Source organism: Candidozyma haemuli, assembly GCF_002926055.2.
Source record: "Candidozyma haemuli strain B11899 chromosome Unknown E_2014730914, whole genome shotgun sequence".
NCBI lineage: Eukaryota > Fungi > Ascomycota > Pichiomycetes > Serinales > Metschnikowiaceae > Candidozyma > Candidozyma haemuli.
In genome coordinates, this window is record NW_020289903.1 from 733235 (window position 1) to 750332 (window position 17098).

The following is a 17098-nucleotide window of genomic DNA, read 5'->3' on the forward strand; positions in this document are numbered from 1 at the left end:
TTTTCACATTCTTCGTCGACTATGGCATCTCTATAGAAAGCATCAGCCTCGTGGCTGTGCCTGGCTTTTCGCAGCCATTGCTGGAAGTGAAAGGCTCCATGAATCTGCCCTTCCAGCCGTCCAAATCCCACCAAAATTAGACAGACCAATCTTCCAGTCCCCAATTACATTCCTACCAATTTTCAGCTCCATATCTTCTTCCCATGCCCAGATAACTACAGGTAGATAAGGTGTGGAAGGGAGCCTTCCTGCAGTACAAGGCAATCATTTAGCAGCTACTTACATCATTTATCGCAACCTGATCAGCATCAACCAATATTACCCCATAACAAACTACCCAATGCCAGAAGACGGTCATATCAAAAAGTTCATCAACAAGCTCAGCGGCCAGCCGGAACTGTACTCCCGCAAAGCAAGGTACACTTTCGGCAAGACTTTGGGCGCTGGCTCGTTTGGCATTGTTCGGTACGCCAGAGATAACCAAACGGGTGAAGACGTGGCGGTTAAAATCATCTTGAAAAAGGCTCTCAAGAGTAAAGAGCATGAGCAGTTTATCGTGGACGAGCTTTCGTTGCTTAGAGAGCTCAAGCATCCTCACATTGTGGGGTTTAGAGACTGGTTCGAGTCGAAGGATAAGTTCTACTTGGTGACGCAATTGGCTACTGGCGGAGAGTTGTTCGATAGAATCGTGCAGCAGGGCCGTTTTACGGAGCACGACGCTTCGATCGTGGTGATCCAGATGCTCGAGGCGCTCAAGTACTTGCACGATCAGAATATTGTCCATAGGGACATTAAGCCCGAGAATGTGCTTTATCTTAATGAAAAGGCCAACTCGGATGTGGTTTTGGCGGACTTTGGTATTGCCAAAAAGTTGCAGGACCCTCAGGAGAAGCTCATGAGCTCTGCTGGCTCGTTTGGCTACGCTGCGCCTGAAGTTATCACCGGTACGGGCCACGGCAAGCCTTGCGATATCTGGTCCTTGGGTGTGGTTACGTATACGCTTTTGTGTGGGTACTCGCCATTCAGGGCTGAGAATGTTCAGGATTTCATCGCTGAAGTGAGACACAATAACGCTGTGGTGTTCCACGCAGACTACTGGAGAAGTGTGTCTAAAGACGCTCGTAGATTCATTATCAAGGCACTTCAGTATGACCCAGAGCGCCGTGCAACTGCAGATCTGCTTTTGAACGATCCATGGCTCGTCAGCATTGCTAAGCAGCACGGTGAAGCCGACTTGTTGCCTAACTTGAAGCAGAACTTCGACGCGAAGGGCAAGTTCCGCCAGGCCATCGAGGTTGTCAAGTTGGCCAACCGCATCAAGAAGCTCAAGCACTTGCAAACCGAAGAGGACGACGATCCTAATGAAATTAACCTTTTTGGCGACGAGGGATCTGTGGTTAGCGATAGCGATCTTCCTGACACAAAACAGGAAGACAAGAACGCCCAGGTTAAAAACAAGAGCGGCGGGCTCTTTGACTGGAAAAAGATTAGCGAGGCTCTTAAAGAAACCGAGGGAGGCTCATCGCCAGATTCCAAATCTTCTAAGAGCACCAGCGAGGATAAGTCATCTTTAACATCCAGTGCATTCGTTCAATTGGTTCAGGCCGCCACAGAAAACAAGGAGCGTGTCACGGAGTACCAAAAGAGAGAAGATTCTGGAAAGACAGACAAGTAAAATAGAGCAGAACAAAAAATTTTACATAACGCACTATGTTGGAGGGTAGAAATGCGTAAGCAGAAGCAGCTCGGGTGAGACAGCGCAGACGATGAGATGAGGATGCATTACACTTTTGTGATACGCCTTGGCCTTCAGGTGGAGTTCGGTGTTCGTGTGAATGTGAATGTGAGCGGTGATGTTTGAAGCTAATGCACAAGGACTGGTCATGAAGTGTACATGAAACGCCCCAAAAAAAAAAGCTCCAAAAAAACAGGCCAATACGAGACCCCGAAGGCTCTTGACCTAATTCAGGGATGAGTTAGTAACGAAGAAACGCACGTGATTGTCTTGGAGGGTGTGTCTGTGTCTTTGAACCCTGGTGGTGGTTTAACCCATGCTGCAGGGTTTAGGTGAGACAGCATAAGGTAGGGTTTACTAAAAGGAAGACAGCTTTGGGCAGTCCGCTTATCGCCCCAGAAAGTCTGGACTTCCGGGTAGTTCGGGGTGCCCCCGTGAATTTTCAAGAGGAGGTGGTTTTTTCAGAAATTTGATATCAAGGCTCATAAAGCGAGTATGGGGTGCTTCTAACCGGGCATTGACCCCGGAAAACGCCCAACCAAAATAAAATTAAGGTTATCCTTTGTTCGGGCTCCATGCGTCTTTCCATGATCGTATTCTACAGCAGCTGCAAATGATTCTTTGGAAACATACGATTCAGGAAAAAACGGCTGGTGCAAAATGACTAGAACCTGAGGCTGGTGAGCGATAGCGCCGTGGAACGGGAAGACAAGAATTATCCCGATCCAGAAGCAGCCAGCGGGTAAAAAATTATCCCATTTTTGTGAAAGTAAGGCGGCTCAGTGGATTCCGGCTTTTCCTTGTACTTTCCCCATCGCGGTTGTTTTGTCTTACCCAGCCACGAGACACAGTCTTGGAAGGTGTTTGTCGGCTAAAAAGGTTAAAAAAGAGTGGGAGAGAAAACGCAATAGATACATGGCATGTATGGCGGCAAAGGCTGTCTCTTATTTCCTCCTCCAAAAAGCCCCTTTACTTTACTACCGCTTAGTGGAATTTAAGTGAGGAGACACTCCTTAGCCAAGGGGGGTCTTCTGGGTGTGGGAAAAAATTCGGGGAATTGCGGTATAGAGGTTATGGGTTGTTTGCAGCCATGATGATGTTGCAACACCAATATCACGGCCCGGTGCGCAAGTGTCTTACACCGCCTACTACCACCACCACCAAAATGCCATTACCCCTACTTCAAACACGTTACGAGGTTTTAGGAATTAAGGGTTCTGGCTTTGTACTGCTGCCTTTTTAACGAATGCGGATTTTTCTGCTTTTGGCCAGTTGTGGCTGGAACATCCTTTTAGTAAGATTGCAGCCATGCTTCTTCATGTCTAAGAAGCGTATCATCCCTTGCACAAGTCCTCGTGTTACCAAGGCCGGAAATGGGGGCAAAATTACTCTTGGTGTGGTGCGAGGAAAATTTTTTCTTTGGAGTTTCTTTGCTGTTGCGGTGGTTGCTTCTTCGCTATCAACCTTGTGTTTCTTTCTTTTTGTCTTGTGTGTTGAAGAGTCTTCCCAGTTCATAACTCTTGGAAACCCGCAAGGTGGTTTAAAATGATCCTTGTCTCGAACAGTCGACTCTTCAAATTTGTGGAACTCATGCCCCTTGCCATAAAGTAAGACACTGCGTTTTAGACGCTTTTTGCACATTCTATGCATCGTGGGTTGAATATATGGCCCTCAGGTTGAGGCGAGGAGCTTCCCGGAAGTCCGTTGCGGGATAACACCATTTTTTGGTCAAGCTTTTTCGCTGCTTCTATTATATTGGGAGATTATTTGGAGGTGGATTTTTTTGACGAAATGATTATTTCTTCGCATGTATATCTTTTTGAACTGAACACTATGGACTCACTCTATGCTAACTCTATGCTAACTCTATGCTAACTCTATGCTAACTCTATGCTCTGAGAAGTGACCACAGAGGTTATATCAGGCCATCCCTGCTTCATGCTTCTCGTAAACCAGCATCACCTTAATTACTTACATTAATTCACTTACAAAGTCAAATAGTCATTAGCCGTGAAATTAGTCTATAAACCTTACCATTAATACTGACCCCGTTTGGCCCAGTAGTCATATAATCAAAAAATAATACCAAAGTCGTAACAACAGGCCTTACAAGCCCACATTCAACATCTCGGTCGAAAGACCCAAGTTGAGCGCATCGTTAATGTCTGAAGCGTCTGGCTCCATTCTCAAGAAATCTTCTTCCAAGCCACCACCGTTGAAGTCGGTGCCAGCACCGTTAAACACATCGGTACAGTAGCCGTTGGCGCCAGCAGGGGCACCAGCAACAAAATCAGGCATGTCTGTGAAAGGAAGATCGTGAGCGTCCGGAAGAGGAGCCATAGTCTCTGGAGGAGGCATGCTTCCATCGTAGTGGTAACCCAAAGCACCGTCAGGTCTGTGTTCTGGCATGGAAGGCATGGTTGGCATGGCCAACGACGACTCCTCTGGGTAGTAGGCTGGCTTCAGGTGGGAGAAGAGAGAGTAAGGTCTCTCGAGAGTCATGTTGAAGTGGTTCTTGGAAGGCAATTGAGCAGCCATGGTCAAGTCGGTGTCCGAGAAGGCTCTCGATGCACCAAAGTCTGTAGCATTGTTGAATTCAGTCTCGTCGAGCGAGAAAGCAGGGTTAACCATAGCTGGCGGCATGTGTGGGGTCTGGTACTGGTTGGAAGTGAGTTGTCTCTTTGGCAGAGGCGTCAACTCTGGGGTTTCTTCCTTGATTTCAGGACGAGATCTCTTGCGGCTAGAAACAGGCGAGTGGGCCGAGGACACCGAAGAAGAGGCATCCTTCAGGGCAAGCAGAAGGTTGGAGCTCGACAGGGAAGCAGTAAGACCAGCAGATGGTCTCTCGTCGTGCAAGTACTCCCAGCACATATCTCCATAAGTCTTTGGCGTCATGCCAGTGACAGACTTGAAGACACGGTGAAAGTGCCAAGCAGAGAGCTTCAGCTTAGCAGCGAGTTCCTTAAAGCCAAGCACACCGCCTCTTCTCTTTCTCTTCTTCTTGCCAGAGTCAGAGGCAGAACCAGCACCGTCATCAGAAGATGGCAGGTTGGCGTTCGAAGGCAGCTGTGGGTTCATGATAGACACGGCAGCGGCAAGAGCCAAGTGACGACAAGCCAAGTCCACAAGGCGGTAGTGTTCAGAGTTGTTCTTGCTGCTCGAGGCTCCAGACACTGGAGCACTCTGTCTTCTCAAGTCCTTCTCTTCAGGCTTCTCGTCAAAGGCAGGCAAGGAGAACCCAATCAGAGCATTGACGTCGTTGACTGTTTGAATCAAAAGGTTAACGTCAATGTGTGGAGTCAGCGTAGGATCACAGGCTTCACATGGAAGGTAGCCCAAGTCCATGGCTTGAGCGCAGTCATCAACAAACTCAATTTCCAGCTTCAATTCCGACACAGGGTAGGCATCGCAGTCAGGGCGACAGAAGCGTTTGTTGGTCTTGTTACACACGAAAAACGAGTTGGCAGCAAAGGGGTCCAGGAACTGGTAAGCTTTCCACTTTGCAGATTCAGAAGAATATACCATTGTGTGAGTAAGTGTAGGAGGGGGGATAGATGTGTTGGATGGATGGGCACTTAAGATACACAAGTCAAGGGTAAATGTTCAGTAGTGTAGAGTCTTGAGGCTGGAAAAGAAAGGAAGGGAGAGATATGGGGGAAGTGGCGGTATTTATATATTGGGTATCGGGAGCGCCAAATGTGGGACAAGGTAGCTGCGGGTGGACGTGCAGGGACACTACCCATCCATGCAATGCATGGCGCAGGGAGTGTGTCTTGGTAGCATAATGGGTGTAACGCACCAAGGCATGCGGGGCGCTGCAGTGCGGCAGTGACAAAAGGGATGCATGCACTTCTACCCTTGAAGATGAGACTTGGTGCGTGCGGCGGGTAAACCGCCAAAAAAAAAAAAAAAAAAAAAAAAAAAACGTGTAAGGAAACACAACAAAATGAGTGTTTTTTTTTTTCTCCTTGGAAGCCGGGTGCATAGAAGACAGCGGGTTCCGAGGTTGAAGTTGTCCGTGAAACGGGAGGTGGCTAGGGCGCTAAGAAGGGCCTAAAGGAGGAGCCAAGAAGACTGAACTGAAGGCCTGCAAATGTCCAGTGGCACCGCCACAAGTCATGAACTACTGAGTGTTTAAGGATAGCCTGTATAGAGACGGAGGAGGTCGGTACCCACTAAAATACCCTTTTTTTCTCCCCTCATAGTCGTCATCATCTTACGTCTATTGAGGAGGAAAGGGAGTTCTGGCTGGAGGGCTTGGGTGGTCCTGCATATAGCTGTAACCTCACCCACCACAGTTACTTACAGGGCCTTCCTTCTTGCTTGAGAAAAAAAAATTATGCAATGCGCGCTGCATGCTGCGTTATGTATGCGCATGCGCTGCTGTAGAGAGAGAGGGCCTGCACAAACACAAAGCTAATAGAGAGGCCATGACATCAAACGGAAAAAAAAAAAAAAAAATAGCTTCGCCCTTGCCTCATTTCCCACCCGGGCTCATATACTCTCCACGAGGCAAATGCCCCAATCCGGAGTTACCTAGGGGAAGGACTTTAGAGTACAAGCCGTTTTCCCTGCCCCTGGTTAGAAATCCTATTTTCCTGTTTTCTACTATTGTCTTAGAATTCCCTCCCCAGCCTTTGTTCTCCTAAACGGCTGCAAATACGGATTAACTTCACCTCCCTCCAACACCCTTCGCTGCTCTTTTCTTTTATTAAGTCTGTCTCACTTTTTCCCTTTTCCTTCTTTCTTCACTGACTTCTCCCGAAGTACATCCTCCTCTTTTTTCCCTCATCTCCTCATTCCAGTCACTTTTTTTTTTTTTTTTTTTGACTTTCCGGCCACTTCTCGGCGTCACCGCAACAACATATAGCCGACAAGCATCATAGCGGTGGTATGTTCCACTTTTGCATACTCGCCTCGCCTCGTGGCTGGTTAATATGCCTGTTGTCTCACGTCTTGAGTCTAAATACGTTCCGGAGTTCAGTTATTTTTCGGTGTTCGTCAATGTTCTTTTTCAGATGTAACGTCATTGGGAAAGGTTAAACGTAGCCGAGGCACGGATATCACACTGTCTGAGACATTGGAAGTGTAGGTGACGAAAGAGAAAGTGCATCCACAGTGGACACATTCCGGAACTCCAGGCCTGGCTTCTCCTAAAAACACACTAAACCTCATAAAGCCTGGGCGAGGCCTACGTTGTCGTCTAATTACTTCTCCTCTCGCTGCTATTTCACCCTCTCCATCGCCTCCTCTTCTCCTTCCTCCTTCCTTTCCTACTGGGTATGCATGTTTTAGGCCGCAACTCTAATTTGCAAAGTTAGCACCGTTAGCATCGAGAGCCCATGTTGCATTCGTGGCTAGAGCCTTTTCTCAATAAGCACACAAACGTACAAGCATGGCGGGAGTACGAGGTGGCGAGGGAGGAGCTTATTTATTTTCTCGTGGTCGTTAGATCCGAACTTTCCCTTTGGGGGGGATTCCCTTGGCTCGACGAATCTGGTATTTGTCTTCTGCTTTCGTCTATTTTGTGAGCTTTACATGATCCCTTGAGAGAAAGGAGGTAGTCACTGGTTCCCAACCCAAGAGCAATGTTTTAGATCCTACAGTGATGGTAGAAAACGAAATAGGTTGCTGATTTGAGACATTTCTACGTGGTTGACCGGGTTTTGGTTTATTTTGTTGGGCTTAGAGCTCGTTGTAGTTGCAAATTTTCACACGTTTCTACAAATCCGCTAATGTAAACACAACTTTTTTAATTCCACGTACCCAAAAGGCTCCCGCTTTCCTGCCACCCGGGAGATACGGCAAGGCAGACGCCTACAGGAGGAATTCGGAATAAGGAGGATGCCCAAGCGGCTATTTGGATCCTCCCCAGCCACTTTTTTTTATCCGCCACAAGCAAGTAGGGCTAAAAGAAAAACAAAAAGACGTTCCACATATACCTGAGATTCTGGGGCTGGGGCAAAAATAGCAGGGGACGTTTCCTACCGTTTTTGTGGAAGCGAGATGGAATTCTTGAAATCAACGTTTTTTCTTTTATGTGTTTTTTGATGTTGATAAAGTCCTGGTAAGGCTGCGAAAAAGCAAGGCCCGCCCCACGCCCAAGTGATAAATTAAGGGTGCAGAGGCGAGGAGGCACGCATACGTCTACACCTCAAGCCGCCTCTTTGGAGTAATGATATGGATATATGGGGGATTTCTTTGGTATGCACAAGTGACGAAATGGGATAGTATGCGAATGCATGATGCAAATGAGGCTTTTGGGGCTTGTGGCTTGTGCATGGGAGGGAGGGTTTGTGTGTTCCTGCAGGTGTGCTTGTGGCTGATATTGTCCTGTGGCTCAGGCTTTATTGTCATGCTGGGTGCAGACACATGCGTCGCTTCTATTACGTCTGTGAAAGTGAAGAGAAGAATAGCGCACCCTGCATGCGGGAGCATGAATGAATGGGGGGCCGCGGCATGTTTCCCTGTGGCGGATGTCTTCTGCCGTCCTCCACCCTGTGGCTAGTGCATTATCGTACAAACATGGTAACCCCATCGAAAAAAAAAATTAACTTAATGCTGGTCTTCCCACAGTAGATCGCCAATTGATCAAAACCACTCCTGGTTATTGACCACTGCCCCGTCATGACGTACGGTCAACCGTCTCCGTCCCTGACTAGCAATGTCTCAAATCTTTCAAGTTCCTTGTAGCTCTTCCAATTTCACCCTTCATCCCTTCTGAACCCTCTCGGCCTCCCGCCCATGTGGCAAGGCCTAGCCGAAACGCAAAGGGCCATGCACTGCGAGAAAAAGACCCTTCTTGGGTCGCCTGAGCCGCGAGGAGTGTAACTAGCCACTTGGGCTAACTAGAAAAAAGCACAACCGCTTATATCTTCTTTGGGAACATCCTCGGGCATTGGATTTAGAAGCTTCGAAAACAGCTCCTTCGCTTCAAACACTAGCATGGCATGAAGCTTCCAAAGCAGCAAAGGGCGGGCTTCCATAGCGCCCTACGGCCCGTTGATGATAGCGGACACCCAGCGGGCTCAATCCTTTTCACCGCCCATTTCCCAAGTGAGCCATTTACCATGTGCTTGGGTGGCCTCTTTTTTTTTTTTTAGCAAGCGGTGCAGTTGTTTTGTGACGTTTTCAACTGGCGCCGTCGTCGTCATAAAAAAAAATTTTTCGTCGTCGCCTTTTAACTCCAGCCACATATCCAGCGGGTTCACCCGCCACGAGTAGCTCTTCTTGCCTTTAGGCTGATGTAGATGACGTAAAAATGACGACGCCAATGAAAACAAGAATTTCACCGGATCTGGAAAGTCATGCTGGCACAAGCGAGTAACGAACATTTAGTTGCGTAGCCGAAGGGGCCAGACCGACTAGAGTTTCATACCTTTCTTCGAAACTGGCGATTCACCTTCCAAACCTGGCGGTGAAACGAGCAGCAGAAGAAATTCCATCCGCTCATTGGGCGAGCCCAACTGGTTTCTGTGGTAGGGCGCTTGCCTAACGAGTTGTGGGCGGTGGGAGGCTGTGATTGGTGGCAGCTGGAGACTCATTGTAGGTTGTAAGGTGGAAGTGAAAAATTAAGGAAAGACTGGGACCACCTGTAAGGAGAAAGGGTTCTAAAGGAAAAAAAAAAGCTACTTATTTGTGGACGGACCGGACCATATATACATTTCTGCAAATTTCTCCCTAATCTCATTTGGTCCGGCTTTTCGGAATACCGTATAGCACAAGAGCCTATCAAACGCTGGACCAAATGCTCGTCGGTGTAGTTTGGCGGTGCTCCGAAGGGACTCCGAAGGGCGCCCTATGGACTTCCGTGCGCTAGCGAATAAGTACAGAAGGTTCCATGGAAAAGGAAAGTAGAAAAAAGGAAAGAAGGGAAAGTGGAAAGAGTCAGAAAATTAATTAGCCAGTTGGGTTGGCTGTGGAATCGTACAATTACTTGAAGGTGGTACCCTGGTGGATGCAAATCACCAGTATCATCAAACGATAAGCCTAAATACAAACATACCGCTTGAGCACAAGAAGCTTCCGTTTTCGTTGCAAGCCCACCGCCGCTGCAAAGTGCTGCTGGGAGATAGAACCTCTAACAATCGGCGATTGTCGCTGCCCCCTGGAGACTCTTTGTCCCTATTTTCTTCGCTTTGGCCTCTTTTCTTTTTCTCTCGGTTGCACCACTCACAATCACTCTCGTTTCTTTTCCCATTTAGACAAAAGTCGTCGCACGAAGCGTCGTCATCGTCATCACCAACCTCCTTTCACCGCCACATCCCGTGGCACCCGTTCCGACATCCTGGGTTTGGACTTGGTCGGGGAGTGGATAACCAGTACGGTGTAACAATGGCTGCGCCGTTGAGATCTTGTCAAGGCACTGGTTACAGGGCACTGGTTGCAGCCCTGGAGGCAGAGATCAAAATACTGGAGAAATAGAGACTCTAAGGGTGATTCAGGAAACGTGGCTAATTGTGGCTAGTAGAGTTGAGAGGCCTATTTCGGCGAAATAGGGGGCGTATTAAGCGACAAATATTTTTTAGTACCCACATCAACACACTTGATTTATCAGGCAAGGTTGTGGCCAGGGCACAAATGGTACAATAGATGTAATGCGCATACAAGGGGCCTCGGAGTTCCGAAAAGTAATAACGATATTTTTTTTAACCATAAAAGGGGGGGGTTAGGGCTGCATGAGATGACGTGGAAGGTTGATAGAATCTTGCTTAGATAATGAGAAGGAAGCGACACATTTGATAATAATGGGAGGATGTGGCTTTCTCCAGGCAGATTGCATCATAGATGGAAATCTATGGAAAAAAGGGAGGCCCACATGTGAAAAATAGGCTTTCTTGGTCACACATTAACTTTTTGGTGAGAAAAGCCTTCTGTCGGATTGTGTCATGACGCACCTTCTGTGCAGGCCACAGGCAATCATAAGCGATGGGGGTATCCCTCTCCGCATCACAATGGCTTAGAAAAAACACATCCCATGTTCCCTGCATGAACTCAGCAGGATAAGCTGGGAGTGTTAAAGAATAGCTATACTATATGAAAGAAAAAAGGATGGCCGTGGCAGTGTTCGCTGGAATTCCATCGCCAGTGCGGTTTGACGTTTTTAGTAAGAAAAAAGGGTCGATCCCTTTTTTTTTTGTTGGAGGGGTTAAACCTTTACACCAAATTTCACCCCCAATTTCATCTGAATTCCGGCCAAACGTCACCCGCCTTCTTTACAAGGAATAACCTTCTACGCCAGTTTTGCAGCTTTCCAAGTCTTCTAGAATGAGGCTTGCACTCATGGAAGCCAGGCATTTATAAGAGATTGTTTAAGGTTTTATTGTCATCGTTGATGCTTAATGCATGGTTATGCGATTGAAGAAATGATTGCATTACACTACTATTCATGCGGTGTCGATGATAATAGAAAGCTTTATTGTTTGATTTATTTTTTTTGAATGGTATTGATCGACCGCGTCTGCATATACTTATGTGCACTCCCCTTCTTGAATATTCTCTACTTTTTCTGCGTTTCTAATCTCTTTTACCCTTTTATTATTACCATTGTGCAGGACGCCTACAGTGGCACCACATGGTATGATACCTTACTTCTTTTAACCATTTACCAGAAAGCCAAAACTATAGATACTAAACGGAAACTGGAAACGGATTCGTAGTGGTGAGATCTCAAAGTGTAGTCCCCTTTTTTTGCGGGATTTTTGGCCCTCCCAGAAGCCAAAATAGCTCTTTTCCAGCCTTCCACCAACATGAAACCAGCAAAACCATTGGTTTTCAAGCCCAAATCTGTCCATTTTGACTTCCCAGGCGGCCTGGTTACCCTACGTTTCTTACTATTCAAACGTACTTTTCCGCCTTTATCTGTGCATCGCAGATAGTATATATGGCGCCATGAGCACATAGAATTTGGTTAATACCGATACGGTGAAGATTGCAAAAGTCTCTGTTGGGCCATGGAAATGCCCTCTTTCTTCGTAGAAAGACCTTCAGGCACCCCGTAGCAAATTGCTGAGAGGCTGGGCTGGTGACGTAGTGCTCCCGGGAACATTGTATTCCAGAAACCCATAGTCTATGGAAAGAGTAGTCAATTATTACCGGACGGGGCCGGGAACTAGAACCTCCAACCTTGGAACCCCCCCCCCCCCCCAAACAGAGTTTATCTAACCATCACACGGCGCATTGAGGCACGGCATCGCCAGTGTTATCTGCTGTCTGGTGACGAAAAGACATTGTAAGAGGCTATGAGGTAATGCCTTGGCTTATCGCCCTTAGAAGGCCCGAGGAATATCCAAGAGATTGCCTGGAAGAGCCTGGACGGTGCTGGGGGCCACAAAGCCTTTTGAAAGCCACAAAACTTGTACGCATTGGGTTTATTGGGGTGGGAATTTCCCGCTAGGGTGTGAGGAATAGCAGAAAGAGCCGAAGCACCAGCATGCCACGGCAAAAGGTAACTTATTTGTTTAGATTACTGAATATTCATTCAAAACCATGGTTTGGAGTCTGGTGATGGGAGAATTGGTGAGGTTAGAAGGGCGTAAGAAAAAAAAATAAAAAAAATAAAAAAAAAAACACTCAAAAAAAAAATTCACAAATAATGAACCCTTCCCAAAAACCGAAACAAGATAACAAGAAAAAGCTTAACCACATGCCTTCCCAAGGATCCCCTACTGCCCAAAAAAAAATGGGCCTAGCCATCCCCCATTCATGCCCTTTCCCTGTGCTTCCTGTGGTCCTGCTCCTTGATTCTCTAAATCTTGCCAGTTCTTGGTTCCTCCAACCCACCAAGGTTACGACCAGAGCTGATCCTTCTCTAGTAGCATAAAAAAAAATGGCACCACCTTGGTCTTCGTAACCACTGCACTATCTAAAAACCACGTCGCCTTTGTTCTGCTTCCTCCCGAGTCAAAGGCGGCAGCGGGTTCCAACACATCATAGGATGCGTAACGGAGTTCCGGCTATTGTTCCAAGCACCAGATGAGGAGGCCCCCGACCCGCCCAATGGGAAGTGCCGGCTTGGCCAGGCTTGATAGGCCAATCTCGTAATTATTTTGGGTGCTTCCAGCAACTTTTCAGGCGCTGTGGTGGTACTGTAGTTGATTGAGTAGGTCATGGAAGCACAGAGGATGACGACAGGACGAACAAGAGGTGGAAGGGGTGGGTTATGAAACGCATACGCTTTGTTGAAAATTAGGTTGGTATTGCTGGTCATCCATGCCGAGGTTACAGCCGTGTTTGGGGGGTTTTGGGGGGTTTTGGGGGGCCAGGGGTCCTGTCCTTTGGCTAAGTGTTAATTGGTGGATGTGGTGATGGGTTTCTACTACCTGGGTTACCCATGGGTATTCACAAAATGTGTGAAAAATTGGCAAACGGTAGAGAAAATTTTTCCTATGCTCTAGAGACTTCTAGGATGGGTGAATGGTGTTTTCTTGCACTGTCTGTTGTCAAAATGTGATGTTTTCTTCTCTCACCCCAAACATACCACACGAAAAACCACCCACCTGGAAGAAAGGCATTAAAACAACTCAAAGAAAATGCATTTGAGTATTTTGAGGCACAATTGACCACCCTAGATGCTCTATTTGGGCGCTGGTGATGTATTATGTGGAATACTTCTCAGTGCCTGAGGAACGGAATTCAAGAAAACATCCTACTCGAGAACCAGGACCTTCAACGCTCCAAAAACAACATTGGGCGGTTAATTGACTCACCAGAAGTCCTTGGGACCGAGGAAACCTTATTCCTGGCTCGTGGTGTTCACCAATGGCGTTTTCTACAAATGGCGCTCATATGACCATAACTGCCACATCACCATTGGCCCACGAGCCCGCCCAAACCCACCAAACCCCGTCAGATGGCTCTCCAAACGCATTGCAACCATCTCTGACCTGGTATTTCCAGTTTTACTTGCTCCAAAGTGGTCCATCCATCCTAGCCACTGGTGCCATAAAAGCCAGAAAAAGAAACGCCCTTTCCAAGGCTCCGTTGATCCACCGACTCCAAAAACCCCTAATCGTTTCTTTTCCCATGACGTCTTGCTCGTACCCGGTCACTCCAGTGGACCATGTCCACCCCTCCTTCTCCTCCTCCCCATCCACCTGACTAAAAACCCATCCAAATGCAAGATTGTCTAGCTAAGCAGCATTATCAGCAAGAGAACATAACCGTGGCTCACTTCCCCTTGTTTTCCCCTTGTCTAAGCATGGCTGTGTTGATGTTGAATCTGGTGCATGGTGATGTCAGTGGTTAATCACCGATTGCAAGAGGCTCAGGATCGGCACAGTAAGATGGTTTTCCATGGATAGGAGACTGCGGGACCACTTGGGGGGAATCGGTTGTACACATTGGAGAGAGAGGAGGGATTAAAGGAAAACAGTACAAAAAGGAGACGGGTCCAAATTTCAGCCCAAAGAAAAAGTGCATTCGCCACAACTAGAAGTGATGCATGAAAAGTGGCTAGAATCTTTGAAGAGAAGAAAAAAAAATCATAACAACAACATGAAACTAGCCACAAAAGGGAGAAATTTTTTCTCTGTGGAATGCAAAATGCAAAATTGATTATTTGGTCCCGTTTCTCTTTCAACGCTGGATTTCCGTGAGGCGGGGCTTAAAAATAGCCCATGCGGACCTTCTCTGGGCAGAAAAAGCACAAAATTGAGCACAAAATTGGACCCACGACGTAGCGAACAAAGCAGATCTTCTCTCGGGAAGTTGTACTTTTTAGGTGGCTCCTTATAGCATTCCAGGGAGGTTATTTATAGTGGTTTTCATGCTGAAAGGGCCTTTTCCGCTCATTCCACGCTCACTCTACGTTCGCTGATGCCCATAAACCCTTATCGCCAAGGGCGGGCCATGCAGCTTCGAGGACCTCCAGGGTTCGGGTCCAAGGCGGGTTCATGGCGCTAGACACCTAAAAAGAGAGGCAGAAGCATGGATATACATTTTGCAGTGGATTTGCATAGCTGTGCATTCGCCACAAGTGTGCGATGTGCAAGAATGCACGTCACTGCGCATGCATGCACAGAAATGCGGGCGACAATGAGTTGTGGCTAATTCAGGGGCGCCATAGATGCATATTCTGTAAGTGGACTGCATTATTTGGAGGCCTCCACTCGCCACAAGCGGCTAGTGAGGAGCATTACGTCTGGACCACACCGGGCGAAGCGAGCCCATGAGGTATTTTTTTTTTGTGTACCAAGGGATGGTCCCGAGCGATTTTTAAAGCACATTTAACCCGTAGAGCCTTGGGGGATGCTTACCTGCAGGACATGGATGGTTAGGAATGGGGGTTTGAATTTTCCCAATATATGACGAGTCCGATCGGAGCAGACCCGTACATCCCTAAGGGAATTTTTCAAGGTAAATTTCACTGATTTTATCGATGCCCAGAAAAATGGGGTATCACGTGATATGTCACGTGACTTAAACTACAACGAATAGCGACCAGCCAAATTTCAATCCCCCATTATAACCCCATTCTACTCCCATGTCCAACGAAATAAGGCATCCTGGCCACGGCCACGGCCACGGCAACCACTTTGCCAACCTCAAATACGGCTACATCATCGTCGGCATCTCTGTCGCCTACATGCTCTACATATCGGTAGCTCGGTACTTATACCTCAGGAAATGGACCAAGCAAGGTAAAACGCCCACTGGCGCCATCAAAGCAGCTGCGTTTGGCTCCTTATGGGTCCACGTGCTCGTATGGACGTTTCTTCTCCTTCTTCTCCTGTTCATCAACATTGCAAACTTGAAAACCTCCTGGATCATCGTCATTAAGCGCTTGGGCAGAGTCGGTTACTGCTTAGTACCATTGGATGCCGTGTTGGCGCTCAGGCCAGCGTTTCTTGGCCCCCACGCGCTGTATTTGGAGCATTTGGGCTTACACAAATGGCTTTCGAGGGTGATATTGGCGGCTACTACTGCTCATGGAATTGGGTACTATGTAAAGTGGCTTATGGAAAGCAGGTTCTGGAATAGGTCCATGGCATGGCGAAACTTCCTTGGCGTGGTGCCTTTCTGGATGTCGATTTTGCTTTTGGCGGTGTCGTTGCGTCCTGTTCGCCGGAAAATCTATGCTTTTTTTTATATCTGGCATAATGTAACTGTTTTTGCATTCACGGCGTTTATGCTCTGGCACGCCAGACCGGGAGTTACAGACGTTTTGGTGTTTTCTTTCTGTCTTTACGGTCTCCAGGTGTTTTTGCGGATTAAATATACCCACCGCCTCGAGAAACTCACCATTGTGGACCCTGAAGAGTCTCAATTGCGTTTGGTCAAGCTCCAGAAACCGGCTACGTACCCTGTCGACTGGATCCCAGGCTCCCACTTGCGTATGTCATGGAGACTCACCAGTTGGAGGTACTGGGTGTGGCCTACCCACCCTTATTCCATTTGCTCGTTGCCTGGTGACCAGACCGTGGATTTGGTGATCAAAAAGGGCTTCAGGTTCGAAATGTTCCTGTCTTTGGAATACTCCATCTCCACGCCTTACTGCCTGGTGCCTCCACCCTTCTACCAGACCGCCGAAAACGTCCATGTCATTTGCGGCGGTTCTGGTATTTCTTTAGGAGTTCCTATCTATCGTTACTTGAAACAGAACTCTTCCGTCACCTCCAAAATGACATGGTGTGTGCGTAACTCCAACGATGTGTTTGTGCTTCCAGAGCTCAGCGTGCTGAGTCCAGTGGACGTTTACTTGACGAAAAGCGAAAACACTCTTTTCGTGAATAATAATACCGAAGAAGACCACGGTCTTTTAAACGAAAACGGGAAAGACATGGAGCTCGAATCTTTAGACAACGACTCTGGCGAACAGAGTCCCCTTGCAAGCGACGACAAGGCGCCGCAAAAAGCTGTCAACTTTCAAAAAGGACGTCCTATCTTTGACGAAATCTTCAACCACTTTGCAGAAACCGAGGAGCCTGGTAATAAATGGATTGTGGTTTGCGGCCCCACGCCCTTAATTGAATCTGTGAAAAAGTGGGGCAAGCTTAATAACGTTCAGGTGTTTGAGGAATTGTACGATATGTGATATAGACTAATGGAGAAGCGGTAATTCTAAAAAAAAAAAAATTGGTTGGTTTCTTGTAGATTGCAAAAAATTAAGCTCGCACTCAGGTTCGAACTAAGGACCAACAGATTTGCAATCTGCTGCGCTACCACTGCGCCATACGAGCTTAACTATGGGGATTAGTGAACCCGGTTTTTGTTGTTCCTATGTCTTTAAGCTGAAACTTGGAATTTTTAAAATCTAAAAATACCATTGTAAACCTTACTTGCTCAAAACTCGTCCTTCCAACTTTTGGAGCGCTCACCCCCAAATTGAGCCCACAGGAGCAAAAACAAGGTTTCCCCATACTT

The 17098-nt window shown here is 47.3% G+C and overlaps 3 protein-coding genes and 1 non-coding gene across 4 annotated transcripts; 2 read left to right on the forward strand and 2 right to left on the reverse strand. All coding sequences in view use genetic code 12, as the record gives it.

Moving 5' to 3' along the window:
* Positions 1 to 340: 340 nt before the first annotated feature.
* CXQ85_003500 (serine/threonine-protein kinase) lies at positions 341 to 1675 on the forward strand (the record flags this gene model as incomplete). The annotated part of the gene is made up of 1 exon (XM_025487143.1): positions 341 to 1675. The coding sequence occupies one exon, from the start codon at positions 341 to 343 to the stop codon at positions 1673 to 1675; it is 1335 nt and encodes a 444-aa protein (XP_025340591.1).
* Positions 1676 to 3841: 2166 nt separating this feature from the next.
* ADAEC (Adaecp) lies at positions 3842 to 5260 on the reverse strand (the record flags this gene model as incomplete). The annotated part of the gene is made up of 1 exon (XM_025487144.1): positions 3842 to 5260. The coding sequence occupies one exon, from the start codon at positions 5258 to 5260 to the stop codon at positions 3842 to 3844; it is 1419 nt and encodes a 472-aa protein (XP_025340592.1).
* Positions 5261 to 15218: 9958 nt separating this feature from the next.
* CXQ85_003502 (putative metalloreductase) lies at positions 15219 to 16769 on the forward strand (the record flags this gene model as incomplete). Its single annotated transcript, XM_025487145.1, has 1 exon — positions 15219 to 16769. The coding sequence occupies one exon, from the start codon at positions 15219 to 15221 to the stop codon at positions 16767 to 16769; it is 1551 nt and encodes a 516-aa protein (XP_025340593.1).
* Positions 16770 to 16842: 73 nt separating this feature from the next.
* CXQ85_003503 lies at positions 16843 to 16914 on the reverse strand. The gene has a single exon. It is a non-coding gene; the product is annotated as a tRNA-Cys (tRNA).
* Between the last annotated feature and the right edge of the window lie 184 nt (positions 16915 to 17098).